Source organism: Bombyx mori, chromosome 16 (assembly GCF_030269925.1).
Source record: "Bombyx mori chromosome 16, ASM3026992v2".
In the NCBI taxonomy this organism is placed as follows: Eukaryota; Metazoa; Arthropoda; class Insecta; order Lepidoptera; family Bombycidae; genus Bombyx; species Bombyx mori.
Genome location: NC_085122.1, coordinates 3,448,043 through 3,464,533, shown reverse-complemented (window position 1 = coordinate 3,464,533; position 16,491 = coordinate 3,448,043). Strand labels below are relative to the sequence as shown.

The 16,491-nt window shown below is 36.9% G+C and overlaps 1 protein-coding gene across 14 annotated transcripts in view; it reads left to right on the top strand.

Annotated features, from left to right (window-relative positions):
• The window catches only part of LOC101742265 (cytospin-A), a 104,625-nt gene extending 88,630 nt beyond the window's left edge, over window positions 1-15,995 (top strand). For 12 of the 14 annotated variants that reach the window (XM_038016558.2, XM_062672933.1, XM_038016555.2 and 9 more), the window contains 8 exons: window positions 181-2,757; window positions 3,570-3,674; window positions 4,428-4,546; window positions 5,695-5,836; window positions 8,753-8,851; window positions 9,228-9,351; window positions 10,730-10,886; window positions 11,736-15,995. In XM_038016558.2, the coding sequence (XP_037872486.1) occupies window positions 181-2,757; window positions 3,570-3,674; window positions 4,428-4,546; window positions 5,695-5,836; window positions 8,753-8,851; window positions 9,228-9,351; window positions 10,730-10,886; window positions 11,736-11,825 (3,413 nt within the window). In that variant the 3' untranslated portion in view covers window positions 11,826-15,995. The remainder of the gene's footprint in view (window positions 1-180; window positions 2,758-3,569; window positions 3,675-4,427; window positions 4,547-5,694; window positions 5,837-8,752; window positions 8,852-9,227; window positions 9,352-10,729; window positions 10,887-11,735) is intronic. The other 2 variants (XM_038016554.2, XM_038016566.2) reach the window with 2 other exon arrangements.
• Window positions 15,996-16,491: the final 496 nt, after the last annotated feature.

The following is a 16,491-nucleotide window of genomic DNA, read 5'->3' as shown; positions in this document are numbered from 1 at the left end:
TTCGTAAAGTAATGAATTATCTTATTTTAAATATATATTATAATAGAATTGTCTTAATGTACCATATAAATTAAGAGCGAAAAACAAATTTGAAATGGTCCAAGTCAAACGTAATGTAATGTATATAAATGTCAACTCCTTCTCAATATTCTAATCACCGTTTTTAATGTACCATAACAGGTATTGACAGGTCAGAATCAATGGATAGCGTAATTAATTGCTCTGAAGACGAGAGATTGTTATCGAAAGACACGGATTTGTGTGATTCACAAAGCGATTGTTCGTCTAAAGACGTTTTTAAGAACATCACGACCAGATATTTGTCTAGAGTTCATAGCGTCTCCGATCCACCGCCGCGTGATTCGAGTATCGTAGATCAAGCTTTCCGCAAACCGAATAATTCGGATTGTAATAACGATGTGACGAATGGATTGAAAATTGAAATCGATAACGTGACGACAGACGAAAGCAATGATGACGAACATATAACAAGTGTCGTTTCCGATTCCGAAGAAGCTGGAGATGAAGTCGTTTCACCTCTATTTCACAACAAAGAGCTGAAGCGACAGGAGGCTGTTGACCTTTTCAGCGAAAAGCTTTACAGACAAGACGCTTTTGATAATGATGATTTGGTAACAATGAACGATACGGAAGCGGTAGTTGAAAATTTTACTACGAACGTAAAATCAGTTTCGCAGTCCGAATCTGGTAACGTAATAGAACGTAGAAACAAAACTGCGGTCGGCACAGAAATTTCGGGCTTACTGAATGGGAAACCGAAGGCTTTAAGTATGGATAGTTTGAATCCTAACACCGAATTTAAAGAGGTGTTAAAAGAAGCCACCAGTATAGAGCTATTTCATTGTGGCCCTAACGAAAGCGACCTGTCTATATTTACAGAAGGGTCCGACTGCGTTTTTTTATCGCCCATCGAAAAAAATAACAACGATTCTACAAAAAATTGTAATTTTATTAAAGAACAAACGGAAACGCAGTCTCTGTCTCCATATAGCGATCTCGTGGATTACGCCAAAGACATACCAGTTGTTAAGGCAGAGTCTATTCTGCCTTTTCCTTATCCAAATGACATAAGAATGGAACCGACCGTTGATATTTTAAAACCATTGCCCCAAACCAAAGAGCAAGGCCTACGAGTGTGCACAGACGATAAAATCGAAAGGGATTTGAGAAAAGTAAACGAAGAATTAAAATTGACATTCAAGGCGGCCATAGAACGAATAATTGGAAATAACAGAACGAAAAGATCATGTCGGATAAAATCGAACAGTTCAGATACGTGTTCGGTGATTGATGTTGCGCAATACAATGATTATATTGACGGCAATATTGCTAAGGAGGTTTTATCTAGTCTTCAATCAAAGTCAGTTGATAACGAAATCAAAGATTGTGAACAGAATGTAAATGAAAATGAAAAGAAAAACTTTGATGAATCCACTCACTTCCCATTCAGCTCTGTAACTGAAGGGACGATACCTTTAGTAAATATAATAAATACGAACGACACTGATAATGAAGTGAAACAAGACAAGTCGGATGATAGTGGCGTTAGTTATCATTTAAAAATAAACACTAGAGATCCATTTCGTGGTCAAGCACCGAAAATCGTTGCAGTGCACAACGCTGTCGAGCCTGTACAACGACCGGCAAGAAAGCTAAAGACTTTTGTGTCGCCGATCAAAATACTCAACGGAAATATTGATCCAACATCGCCCATTATTATAAGTCCCGTTTTAATACAACCGATACTGTTAAAACCCAATAACGCGACGCAGAAATGTATTGCGCATCATGATATTAAGCAAGATAAGAAAACGGTTTATTACGATGATACCGATCAAGTTCTGAAAAAAGAAGCAAACCCTAGCGAAGTCAAAACAACCGAAGCGAATGTAAAGAAGAAAGGCATTTATCAGAAAAATACGAAGACCAAACAATTGCCATTCTTGTCTTGGAAACATTTGGGTTCCAATGACGACATATCGAAAGAAGACCCGAAATCACCAATCAAAAGTAGTTTGAAATCTTCAGAAATGTCGAAAAACGATGTAGGGAAATTAACCAAAACACCGGAATGGTTGGTCGACAATCAGTACTACCAGCCTGTCGAAAATATTCCTTTCGTTATAAACACAAATCTAAGCTCTAGTAAACCAGTTCAAGAGGAAGTCAACATCAAAGAAGATGTTAAGCATATGAATACATTCTTGCCGCATTCAAGGCGGGAATCTGAAGAGAATTATTATGAAGAGATCGGTCCAGTTCTACCTACTTACTTGGATAAAAACGTAGCGGACGATGATAAGTTAACGAGCAGAAATCTTGACGATTTCGCTTTTATTACCAGAGAGGAAATCCTGAAAGTTCCTAGGAAACCGAAGAAACCAAAGAAAGATGAAAGACAATCAAAACTAAATTCTGATGGAAACTTAACGAGCATAGTAAGAGAATTGTCTGGTGTTACTAAATCCGTCATAACGTTATCTCGGTCTCCGAGTGCGAACTCCAACAAGAAACCTAGTGGCTCCATTGGGGAAATAGTACAGAGCTTAGAGAGGAAACCTCTGGAAGCTCGGAAGCCGGACGTGCCGCTGCGAAAGTTTTCCTTAGAACAAAAATCTACAAGAACCGATAGCGGGTCGTTGAACCGCGATAAACCGTATTGGAAGACGCTGGAGCACAAACGACTCTCGCACCCCATAAGGTCATTGAACGACCCCCTCCCGCCCAGACCGCTACGTAAGTTGGAAGGCTTTTGTGACCAGGAACCTAAACGTGTCGGTGTGAACTAAATGTAAATAACTGTTTATGTATGTTTGGCATGTCTAATGTCGAGTGGTTTGTTGTTCTCATTGGGTGTGGGGTGTTGGTGGTGGGTCTTGTGATTTTGTGTGTGTGTTTGTGTTCATTGAGGCTATTTCACTGGGATTATGTCAAATTAAACCTTAATTCTGAAATCGTTTTCTGCGAATCAGACAAGTTAATTATATAGGTGATCGAATGACGAACGCTATGCGGACTAGTTCAAACTTATGTTATTCACAGCATTGGTGTGGGATAGTATAAATGGAACAACGATATATATGGAAATTCCTTTCTGTTTTACTATGTATATATAGTACATAAAAACGGGAAACATTATTCATTTGCTAAGTTAATAATACCATTACTGTATTACAAGGCAAAACTGTAACGTGATTCTTAAGTGAGTGATAATAGTGCTCAATTGTGATTTTGCGTTGGTCCATGTAATTATGAAATATACCGTGTGCCGTGTAAATAATTATCTTGGTATTATAAGAAAATGTCAGTTTTCCAAATTTACAATTCATTCACTGACATTTTTTGTTGTTGCAAATTATTAATTGTAACATTTATCGCCTTAGGAGCTATCAGCACTATCGTCTTTGCCAGCCAACGAACTTATAGTACTCGGCAAATAAATTTTCCAGTTTAAATCTTTTTAGAGGTCTAAAATAAATTTCTTTTTTAATTAATGTTCCTTTTGAACTTTATAAGCGAGATGTTAAGGTATAGATTTGAATGCGCAGCGATGCCGCCTAGGACGGAAGAGCCGCCGCCTCCCCCGCCCCTGCTGAGCAGCGCCTCCCTCCAGGACATTATGGCGACGGCCGCTTCACATCGGCGGAATAAAGGTAAATTATATATAAATAATTGGATGGTTTTCTTTTATGTAGATTGGCTGAACCTGGCACCACCAAGTATAAGAAGAAGTGGTGTACCTTAGAGGAGAATTTTACCCGAAGGGGGTACCGCACAGAAATAATGTAAATAATAATCTATACATATAAATAAAATTGGAGTGTCTGTTTGTAATATTGAAATAACCGCTTTTTGCTATATGCATATGAATATATATACGGTACATACACCAAAATAACATATTTACAATTTTTGTCCGTCTGTCTGTCTGTCTGTCTGTTTGTCCCGGCTAATCTCTGGGACGGCTGGACCGATTTTGACGCGACTTTCACTGACTTTCAAAGAGCAAACAAACCTGTTCATCCCACGAACGTTTGCCCGATGCGGTAATCGAACCTACGACCCTCGGCACAACAGTCAGGGCTGCTAGCTACTGCGCCACCTAATCAATCAGTTTTCAACATGCTTATATTAATATTTGTATCTAACAGAATCTTTGAACGTCAATTTGACGGACTCCAATACTGTTTAAGGCTGTTACAAGGCTATTTACATTCAATATCAAAATTCAATACAACTAAGACTACGACCTCATGTCTTCAGATGGATGGCCTCAGTTCAGTTCGTCTGTTCGCTCCGATATCCCTTATACACAAGTCAGACCATAAGTTCTTCTGTCCCTTATGCGCTATGAACATAAAACGTATACATGGGTAATTCATATAAGTGCTTTTTGTCTGTTAAAGGGGTGAGCCGTCAAGATTCGAGGTTATCCGTGAAATCCCTCATCGAGAGCATCGAGAACGCTGCGAAGGCGGCCAAGCAACAGTCTCCAGCGTCGACCCCCGTCAACGAATGGCCGCAGGTGAAAATGAAAGCTTTGTCTATAGTACTAGTCTCGGGGACCGCCTGGGAAACTTTGGGTTTGCGGAGAGATCGGTTCTCTCTGCGTTATGTATGCACTATTGCACTATGCACTATTGGGTTTGTTTTGGATGTTACGTTTGTACGACAGCGCCTTCTGCTGTCAGAGCAGATACAGCACCGACGATACCACCACCAATACCAGCACCAATAAATTACATCTGCGCTAGGGCTAGGGCTATTTTTTTTTCTACCGAAGCTGATGGCCTTGGGAGGCTATGTCAGCATAACCGGGTGAGTAGGTGAGCTCAGGTGGCTCAGGGGGCTCAAGCCGGGAGTGCTGCTAACACTGGCCCTAGCAATCGCAGCCCTAGCTTCGCAGAATCTACCACCGGATCGGAAACGCGACCCACTGAGAAGATTCGGCGAGAAACTCAGTGGGCTGTGTCAATGGGTTAATTTACTCGAGGAGCCCTTCGTCGCAAACGACGGGTTCAGCGAGGACGGTAACCGGTGCTTGTGATACCTAAACGCACTGTTAAGGGATCGGGAGTATCCGTAATGACGTTTTTTTTTTTTTTTTTATTGCCTTTGTAGTAAGACGGGCATACGGCCCACCTGATGGTGAGTGGTTACCGTCGCCCATGGACTTCAGCGATGCCAGGGGCAGAGCCAAGCCGCTGCCTACGTATTTAGAGCGACGTCGACTTTTACCATTTGGTCCACAGGATCGGGCATGTAATTAATGGCGGCCGCGACAAGAGGGTTTTCATGTCGTATCGCCTTCTCAAAGTGGCGCAATGATGCCGACTGTAAATACTTACTGACTGAGTCGAGCTCTAGGTCATCATGGAGACCCCCTTCCTTAGGAACTATTGGTGCTATGTAACGTCTTTCTTCGAACGTACTTTGAGACGGAAGCTTTAGGCGGTAAATAGCTTGGATGTGTCTCCGCTATTGGTGGAGGCGGGAAGCCATAAGCTGGTGACCATTCGATGCCAAAACAATAATCAAAAAATAAATATATAAACATCTTCTAAAAAAAAATTTTACACTACTGCCCTTTGATTTCTATGTGACAGTCGATTTTGATACGTACTTCGGTCGATAGAATTTATAGTTTAGGGTTAATCAATTGATTAAATGTAGGTGCAGACTGCGGCCAACGTCACGCCATCTAGCGGCGGTATCAAGAACGGCGTCAGTGAGCCCGCCACCGCGGCCGGCGCCGGACTGGCGGCCGCCAAGCCGCCGGCGACCCGCGCCGCGCGCCCCCCACCCGCCGCCGCCGGTGAGTACGCGCTCGCGTTTCTAAATACAACCACGAAGTCGACAGAACTAGTTCTGTCTCATTCCTTTGCCTTTGCATGCGCCGAGCGTGGAAGATACGGAGTTTGCCTTTTTGATTTCTAACCACAATTAACACTGCATTTATTTAATTGAGGAAAACGCTGTTTTACCATTTGGAAAAATATTTCCGATTGGCTTTGGTGTTAATGAGTTTGGAATTAATTGTTTTTAGTTTTTACGAATTTGCTATCTGGACGTATGTTAGAGACTAATGATTGATTAAAAATTTTGTTACACGTATGAGTGTGCGTATATGCCAGATAGTCAAAAATATTTAAAAAAAGAGCAGAACGATTAACTGGTCATTGGGCTCATGGACATCATAGGGTGAATGAATGCCACTGGACCTCTTGAGACGTTATTTCGAAGTTACAATTGCATTGGAATCACAATTATCGTTTTGAACCCTAATGAGTGAGCGATTCGCAGAACAGGCCCTATACAGGCGAGTTCACAGTCCATCTGGTGTTAAGTGTTCGTCTGCGCCCATGAACATCACTAAATCAATGCCGCCACCGACCTTGAGGCATGATGGCGTAGTGTCGATAATAGCGCCTAATGTCCCACTCGTGCAGCTTAGAATGCGCCCCAACGACAATTGTTTTTGTTTTTCAAATTTTGTTCATTTGATTTTTTTACCAGATGATATTTATCAAGTAAATATTACCTAATAAACTTGGCATTGTCTGTTGAATTTGAAAATACTCGCATTGTTCGATACGCCATCTTATCTATTGTTACTGGTGGTAGGACCTCTTGTGAGTCCGCACGGGTAGGTACCACCGCCCCTCCTGTTTCTGCCCTGAAGCAGTAATGCGTTTCGGTTTGAAGGGTGGGGCAGCCGTTGTAACTATACTGAGACCTTAGAACTTATATCTCAAGGTGTGTGGTGCATTTACGTTGTAGATGTCTATGGGCTCCAGTAACCACTTAACACCAGGTGGGCTGTGAGCTCGTCCACACATATAAGCAATAAAAAAAAAATCTATTAGGAGACGACTATTTTAAACTTTGACTCAAAAGATACATTTACACCGATCCTCCAGATTTTTACTAATTAAATTCTTAATGATTTTGTGCATAAAAATTGCCTAATCTAAGCTTGTATTATGATTCGCATGGACGTTTCGCTTTCTTTCTATTCCAGCACGGTGGCATGAGAAATTCTCATAAACTTCTTGCCTTCTAATTTAAATGTTGTTTGCATCGTTACTAATTTATTTAGAAACATTATTTGTTTAATCATTGTAATATTTAAGCACACAATACACAAAACATTTGGTTATGCAAATTAAGTACAAAGTTTAGAGTTAAGTCTTTCAGTGTGCAGCAGAACACTATATATACTATATAATAATATTATTATATTATATATAATAAGTAATATTCTTTATAATGGAAAAATTATAAGCTCGCACTACAATGCCTTAACGCTACTAGCGATCTATTCCAGGCAACTGTTCTTCGTACAAAATCAAAATAGAATTAGTATAACGGTAGATTGTGGTGTATCAATTTAAAATAATTAGTCGGTTGACATCGGAGTAAAATGTTAATTAAATTGCAGAATATTACATAATAAATATGAAGATATACATACATTACATTTATAGTATGTACACCCACTCGCATACATTTCATTATGTGCATACTAATATTAATTTAGCATACATACATATGTACAAATATAAAGCATGCCCGTATATAAAAACTAATTAACATTCAAATAATTTACTAATGCTCTAAAATTGTTTTAATTTGTATACTAATAGAAAATTATTTTAAATTATGAGTAAATTGTATACGATATTCCTAAAAAGCTTATGAATTATTACTGTTATACTGTAATATATGTATTAGTGTTATATTGTTTAATATTTTTTACAAAAGTGCTATCTATCTCTTAGATTTTAGTCTTCCAACACCATTTCTTCAGAGATTTTAATACCGAATAATAAAAATAGTACTTACTATATCACTTTTTTTCGATTTAAATAGTAAAGCTTTTAAAATTAAATTTTTCCGACTACCTTCAAATGACTTAAATTATTTTCTACTTATATTTGAGTTTTAAGCGCTTGTTTCATGATATCTAATATATATTCCACTAATGCGATACTAACCGTTGTGTGTACTTCTACCACTAACTACTGTGTTAACACCAAATATTTATTATTACACATTTAAAAACACATACCCGCTTATTTATGTGTCCCATATGACGTCCATCAAACTACAAAATCTGTTCGGAAGTGTTATTCTGAATAAATGAAAATATTACCCATACAAAAGAATTGCTACTGGCTTTAGTGATGATGCCTCAGAAGTCATGGAACATTGACCTTTATTATGATCAGTGTTTATTTATTTATTTGGGAAACCAACAGTACAAAATAAACATAATATTTTAAAAAACAGGCTAAAACAATAACCAAACATGTGTCCACCATCAAAATCATATATAAGTAGAAAGTGAACAAAGAAAAAAAGAGAGAAATTTAGAAATTTAAGTTTACACAAAAAAAAAACAAAAGCAGCATAATATTATTTATGTACGTCAACTTACACTATTATACTTAATAATACATATTCATTGGACTTAAATCACCTTATATGTATTCCAAAATAGCTTTTCTATATGCTACAAGTGACAAACAAAAGATGTCAGCATTAGAGAACTTTGTGTCATACAACATACAAGAATAAGGCACAAAATCGTTTGCTAACATGTTGCTTATCGTGTCCGACAAATAAAAGATGTCAGCATTAGAGAACTTTGTATCATAAAACCTACAAGAATAGGGCACAAAATCGTTTGCTAACATGTTGCTTATCGTGTCTAACCCCGGGGCTGCAGAGCCGGCTGCCAACATACCGGACGAGCAGCGCGCCCTCGCCTCGCTGCAGCAGAAGGCCATGGAGTCTTTCGTTAGACGGAACAGCTATGGGGACATATGTAAGTACATCATTTAGAACTCACATAGACATTAATTCCTTTTAGTTCCTTTTTATTTATTGCTTAGATTGGTGGACGAGCTCACAGCCCACCTGGTGTTAAGTGGTTACTGGAGCCCGTGGATATCTACAACGTAAATGCGCCATCCACCTTGAGATATAAGTTCTAAGGTCTCAGTATAGTTACACAGTATAGTTACAGTTGTTTAAAGAATAATAATTGTCTTATTTTTTTTTCTTTTTTAAGGGATTTTATGATGTGGTAACTAAGACCTTTAAGTCATGTCTTATTTTAATTTATATTCTTAATTTTATGATGTAGTGAAATGAAATGAATATGATTAATTTTTTTATATATATATATTTTTTTTGTGTAGGTGAAAGGAAAGATCCATTGAACGCTTTACAAGTGAAGAATGGCGGTTCGAAACGCAATGCCCTACTGAAGTGGTGTCAACAGAAGACGTTCGGATACAACAATATCGATATCACGAATTTCAGGTGAGATTCAACATGTGACTCTCCGTGGGACTGCTCGTAGCGTGGTGCGCGCAATGTAACACAATCTTAACATAACCAATGCGCGGAGTCAATGACCTACTGAGTCTGAGGTCTGTGTGTGTTTGTATTAACGGACTAGAATTGATAATGTTATTAATTTTCATGCATTGTATTAAATTGAAAAATTTAATCTTACGTACAAATTTTACTGTAATTATGAATTAATATTTTGTCTCTTATGTTAAAGTACATAAGGAAATTATTTTTATTGACCTTTAAGGCTCGGCCTGCGATCGTGAACAAATTCACAAGTGTCCCTGTTGCGAATTTATCATCTTCGATCCGATTATTCGATTATTCATCGTCAAAAAGTGTGTGACAACTTCTCGATTGCATTTACGTAGGGTTACCTATCTCTCGAATAAAGTTTGGGGCAAAGTTAAAGGTTGGGGCAAAGCAAAATTAAACGTTTCACATTTAAAAATGTTTCAAACAAGACATGACGCGTAATACCGTCTGATGAAGATCGATGACGATTGGTCAATAGTAGCGGGAACGGAATTTTTCGAACTTTGTGTTTTCCACCATCGTCACTAGATGGCGTTGTTTCAATGCACAGTTGACGCTCGCGCAACTCGAACACGTTCTTTTGTCCTACCTTTAGAAGCGGCTTTACACCCGTTACATTTATGGCTATATTGTTTCGACTGAGCGTTTATTAGAGGGCGCTAGAGTCGTCAACAACCGCCCTCTTCTGATTCCTCGGCTATTCTTAATTCAGAAACGAAATCTTACTTATCACCATTCCCGATTCTGCAGGCCGAATGGTAAACAGTTGGCATCGCCCTAAATACGTCATTTCGGATCCTCCCGATCTATTAACGGTGCTTTTAGGTACCTCAAGCGTCGGTCAGCGTTCTCTTCGAACCCGTCGCTTGCGACGAAGGCTTGGCGAGTAAATGAACCCGCAGACACAGCCCACTGAGCTTCTCGCCGGATCTTCTTAGTAGGTCGCGTTTCTGATCCGCTGGTAGATTCTGCGATCCACTGCTATTGCTAGGGTTAGAGCTAGCAACGTTGTCAGGCTTGAGCCTCTTGAGCTCACCTACTAGTTAAGGCAACGGTGAAATGGGCTCTCAAGACCATCACCTTAGGTAGGAAAACAAAATATCATCTTGTCTTGTAAAACATTAGTAAACATTTTTGAAACACGGAACTATAAAAATATACGTTAAAAGAAATGGTGGAGTGGAGTGTTTCGTCACTAGACAGTAGATCTTGGTTCTAATCAAGTTGGCCACTCCTGATGTAGGGAATCTAGTATTGGTGTCGGATGATCGTGCGTGATATTGATAGTTCCGTGTCGTGCCCCGCACAGCTCGTCGTGGAACGATGGGCTGGCGTTGTGCGCGCTGCTGCACTCGTACCTGGGCGAGGGCCGCGTGCCGTACTCCACGCTGTCGCCGCACGATAAGAGGACCAACTTCTCAGTGGCCTTCGCAGCTGCGGAGTCCGTGGGCATCCCGACCACGCTGGTACGTACACGGTGCATTCGGATTTATTTTGCTTCTCATCAAGACCCAAAGAAAACTGTCCAATTTTAAATTTTAGGTTAAAGGAATTTCTTTTCCTTCTCATTAAGACTCAAAGAAAAATTACCAATTGCCAATCTCAAATGAAAGAGTGCTTAGAATTCAGTTCAGTTAAAACAAGACTTAAAAAAAAAATTCAAATTTTCAATCTTAGATTAAAGAATGCTTAGAATTTAGTTCAATTAAAAGAAGACACAAAGACAAAATGTGTATTGCCGATCTAGATGAAAGAATGCTTAAAATTTAGTTTACTTAAACATGGATAAACAAAGAACAAAGTCTAAGCAAATATAAGCAAAATCAACAAAGCGCTTCAAAGGGTTAATGTATGTTTCAGTATTTTAGGTCTCTTAGAAATAGATTAAATCTCAGTATGTACGGATTCGTCTTTCCCAAAGTCTACTATATATCCCGGCGTTTTAGTAACAGAAATTGTCTTTATTACTTCAGTGCGTCACGTAGGGTACCTGTGACCAAAATAGCAATCAAAGGGTTAAACCTTATAAGTAGTTTTAATCTACGACTCCCAAAAAGCCGACGAAAATTTGTCAAGTACATTTTCTTTTTTTTTGGCGTAATATTCAGTACATGATCCACCAATATCACATGATGATGATGATGATAATGTTTTTTATTTTATTGCTTAGATGGTTGGACGAGCTCACAGTCCACCTGGCGTTAAGTGGTTACTGGAGCCCATAGACATCTACAACGTAAATGCGCCACGCACCTTGAGATATAAGTTCTAAGATCTCAGTATAGTTAGATGATGACATTTTCTTTCTTTGACAGAATATTCAGGACATGATCCACCAGGAGCGTCCCGATTGGCAGCAGGTCATGGCGTACGTCACCAGTATTTATAAACATTTCGAGACTTAAACGTTTTTAATTCAAATACGTGTGGATAATGTTGGGACGCATTGATCACGCTCTCAATCGATGCGTTTATACGCTTTCGCTCATAGAACAGTTGCTGTTTCGACGTCACACTGGACGGTGTTATACGTTAACGGACCAAGAATATTAAAAAAAAAGCCTTTTTTTATATAATCATGCTTTTGTGTAAACGAATAGTTCTGATTTAAAACGTAAATTTCCAAAAAACAATTATCGAATCGGTACGTACGGTATAAATACAGTTAAAAGCCAATTTATCACGATTTAATTCTACATAAGGACCAAAATATTATTAATTAAGTATATTATTATTATAGTATGATATTATCTATTTGACCACGAGAACATTTCTCGCCTACTAAGGACCTTCACTTATTGTAGTATTCACCAAGGCTATTCAGGATGACTGGGCGACATCGTCATAAAGTGACTTGAGGTGCGTCCTCAGTGACTTGAATAAAATTTTGTTGTACTAATGAATAAAGAGTTTGGCAATTAACCTAACCACACGAAAGTGCTGATCGAAAATTCTCCCTGAAATACAGATGGCACCACTAGTCTCTCTGGTACTCGTGGTCTATTATAGCATGCTAAATTATGTGATTTATATAACTAAAAGACAATATTTATGCCTCCTATATAAATATAAAAATATATTCTAAATTATCGCTTATAATAAATATATATTAACTTGTCATTAACGTTATCGCCGGTATATAATAATTAATGTAATTTAATTAAAATTGTAATCTGAATTGTGCTTTACGTGATAACGCCAAATATAGCTGCTTGATAAAATTATATTAAACATCAATTGAATTTAGTAATTAATTATGAATATTATTAAAGTAATATTCGTGAATATATTTTAATATGGCTAAAGAGAACTGACTTCGATTATTTTGTGATCACAAATTAAGTAAAAATTTATTACCTTATACAGTTTTGCGTTAATTTTTCATCATAAAAAAGTTTATGCGATAATTTTTAGTAGCTGTACGTAGGCAGTGCGGGCTTTCGTCGCTTCTATACTGATATTATGAATGTGAAAGTTTATAAGTCTGTTTGTTAACCAATGGCCAATTCGGATATTAATCTTACCAAAAAGTTTATTTGTGACCTGGATTAATGCGTGTGAAACACTGCTTATCGCGGTTAATGACTTGACCCGGGCAAAGCCGGGTATATCTGTTGTAATGAATGCGAGAGGGTGTTCATTAGCTCGCAGCAATTTTGTAACTATTTATCCCGGGAAAATGCGACGTGTTTCATTCTTGATGAATTAAAAAATGCCCACTGAATTTCTCCCCGGATCTCAGTGGGTCGCGCCTCCGATCCGATGGTAGATTCTGCGAAGCACGGCTCTCGCTTGTGTTAAGAAATTCTCTCAGGTTGTGCCCCTGAGCTCACCTACCAGTCACAGCGTAGTTGGTATAGCCCCTTAGACTACCAACGAATAAGTAGGGGAAAAAATAATAAAAAAATTAACAGGTACGATACGCTTGTTTTTAGTTTACGTGATAAAAACTGTCCGTACACGTACCACGGGATCCGCATTATACTCGCAAGTATCCTTTAAAATAATTGAGCGTTAGGAGCTCAGTGTGCTTAGTGCGAGTTTTTTAATGTTCTCGATAGCGTAAAAGTTAGCTCATATTTGTATGGAATGGGATCGTTTGCGTACGTTTGCCGCTAGGGACGCTGTTCCAACTGCATACAAATTTGGGTTCACTTTTACGCTGTCGAGAACGTTAAGAAACTCTCACTAAGCACACTGTTCGCAAGTGAATTAATGGAGTTAATAGAGCGGACTGTTTAAAAAAAAGTACATACATTAATCTTCAAGTGATGCCTTAAAATACGTATTATAGGTACGAATGAATTGTCTTTTGCCTTAGACGTGATTAATTGATGGAAATCGTCTGATCAACAAAGACTGATGCGTTTAGGTTGTAAGAACGGTTGATATGATAAGGATGTAATTTTTTTTATTTTTCGAAATTTTTTACCCTGTTTTGGTGGTGTGTTGTGAGATTTCCGAAATAAATTATCCAAAAAAATTACGATAAATATAGCGATGAATTAAAATAAAAAAGAAAATATTTTTTTTATCGTTGTTTCCGAGTGTCCCGGATAGAAGTTGCCAAAAAAGGAAGGTTGCTCCCGAAGTTGAAACTTTATTGCCTTTAACATAAGCGGCATTTTTAAACAATTCATGATTTGTTTTAGGATTTTTTACACACTGACGCTCAATGTTCAACATATTGATATAATTATTTACGCTAAACAGATATGAGGAGAATAAAGATAAATCTAATTTTTGAAAAACGTAATTATTTGAGTTCTTGAGATGTTTCTCGTTATTTTTGCTTAGCGATTTAAATCAATTATTTCAATAAGTCTTTTCCTAACTGTGATCACTTAAAATGATATTCTAAAACCAATTCTAAAACAATACGAAATAATTGAAATAAAGTGTTCAACTTGTAGATATTGGTTGGATATCTAACATAAACTTCTTGTCTTGAGGAAAATGTGTCAGTCAGTGAAACAGCAGTGTATACTCGCATCAAGCGATGTCGTTGCCAAAAAAGCGGTGAATTACTCAAACTATACTCGGATTATGAAATGAGTAATAATGGTATTTGATTATTTTAGATTTTACAATACATTTGTTTAAATTTTCGGAACTGGCAGTCTTAAAAGCATTTTCGCAAAATTTCCGTCTATAACTATTGGGATGATGTCCGTCAATCTAAATATACATTTTTCAATAAAGAAAACTCTAGTTTTCACGGAAAAATCCGTTTGTTTTAAAAATGAATAGACTGTGTTTTCATATTCAAAAAAATTATAATCAGATAACGCTGTTGAATAAATAACTTAGGCAAACTAAGCCAGCCTTAATATTGAACGAAATTAGTATCTACGTAATTGTCTCGTAAGGTTTAGAATTAGTAAAGCAATTAAAACTGTCGGAGGTCTTCCATATTATTGTATTAAAAAAAAGAAATTTTCAATAAAATAGACATCTCTGTGATAAAACATTTACGACTGTCGGTGAATAAAACTCACCCTGTATTTTGAATAAAACGGGACAAAAAATATTGCTATCGCTTTCCCTCCGAGCGAATTCCGGTATCGTGACCTGTGTCCGTTTTACTATTGATACTCGAATTTAAATTCATTGTCGAAGTTGGTATGATAACAAATTTAGAATAGTTGCCAAGCGATTTCGAACTTTAATGAAAAGTGTGTATTTGAAATTTGGAATTGAACATTTAGATATTTTAAGAATCGTCTGCGATTTATATTCGTCCAAATCACCTCGAAGTAATCTCATTACTATAAAATTAAATGTGTGAGCATGCTTTAGTGTACATTGTATGGAGCTTGATCATCAAACGTCAACCTTTAAACTTTTAGATACGGCAATTGAAAATATTTATTAATAAAATTAAACATAAATTACTCATGAGAGCTCTGTTTGAATCATATATCAATAATATAATAATATTCTCATTAAAGTCTTCATTAGATAAGTTAATAACAAATTAAATCACATAATAATAATAGTCAGCAAAGATGAAAATTGTTTATTGACTTGTAATGAAACTTATAAATATTATCATCATATATAATCATTTAATCTATGCATTTAAATGTATGATTAACGAATTAATTGCATTAATTAATAAGAAATGTGAAATATTCGTAACGCATTTTCATTTATTAATTAAAGACTGCATGAATGTGTTACAAAAGAATATATATAAACATATATTTGCTACAAAATGAATTAAGTTGGTTTTTAATTAATAAATTTTTTTATTTGAATGAATTTTAATTACAAAGAAGATATTAATGTAAAAGCGCGTGCGTTTTGTGAAATTTTAATTGGATTTTTATTGAATTTGTAAACAATTTTTATATACATATATATTTTCATTGTTTATATTCATTGTACTGTAGAATGATTTGTTTGATAAGATTATTATGTGTATGTCAAATTTTGAGTGAGCGCTAATAATTTCCAATTTGGTTGTTGATACTGCTGGAATATATGTAATAATATTATGATTGTATCTATTTTGAGATGTTAGTGTTTTTTTGTAAATATAGCCTAAATAAAGTTCCTGATTTATTATAATATGAAGTTGTTTTATTTGGTTAAAAAGATTGTTGTGATCATCATCATTATCCTGCCCTTCTTTCAGTTACCTGGGGTCGGCGCAACATGTTTTCTCCTTCCATACTCTTCTATCATATACCATTTCTTCGCTCACTCCTTCCTTACCATATCGTCTTTCACGCAATCCATCCATTTCTTCTTAGGTCTACCTCTTCCTCTATATCCTTCCACATTCATAGTTAACATTTTCTTACCAACCTCATTTTCATCTCGTCTCATCACATGTTTATAGCATCCCAAACTCTGTGGAATCAAATAGTTATAATTTTATTCCATATATTAAATGAACGAGCTTACCGTTCACCTGGAGTCTATTGGTTATAGGAGCCCATAGACATCAACAAGTTTAATGCCGCCTCCATCTTGAGTTCTAAGTCTCAGTTTTAGAGTACAACAGTTTCTCCACCCTTCAAACAGAAAGGCATTACTGCTTCACGGCAGAAATAGGCAGGATGG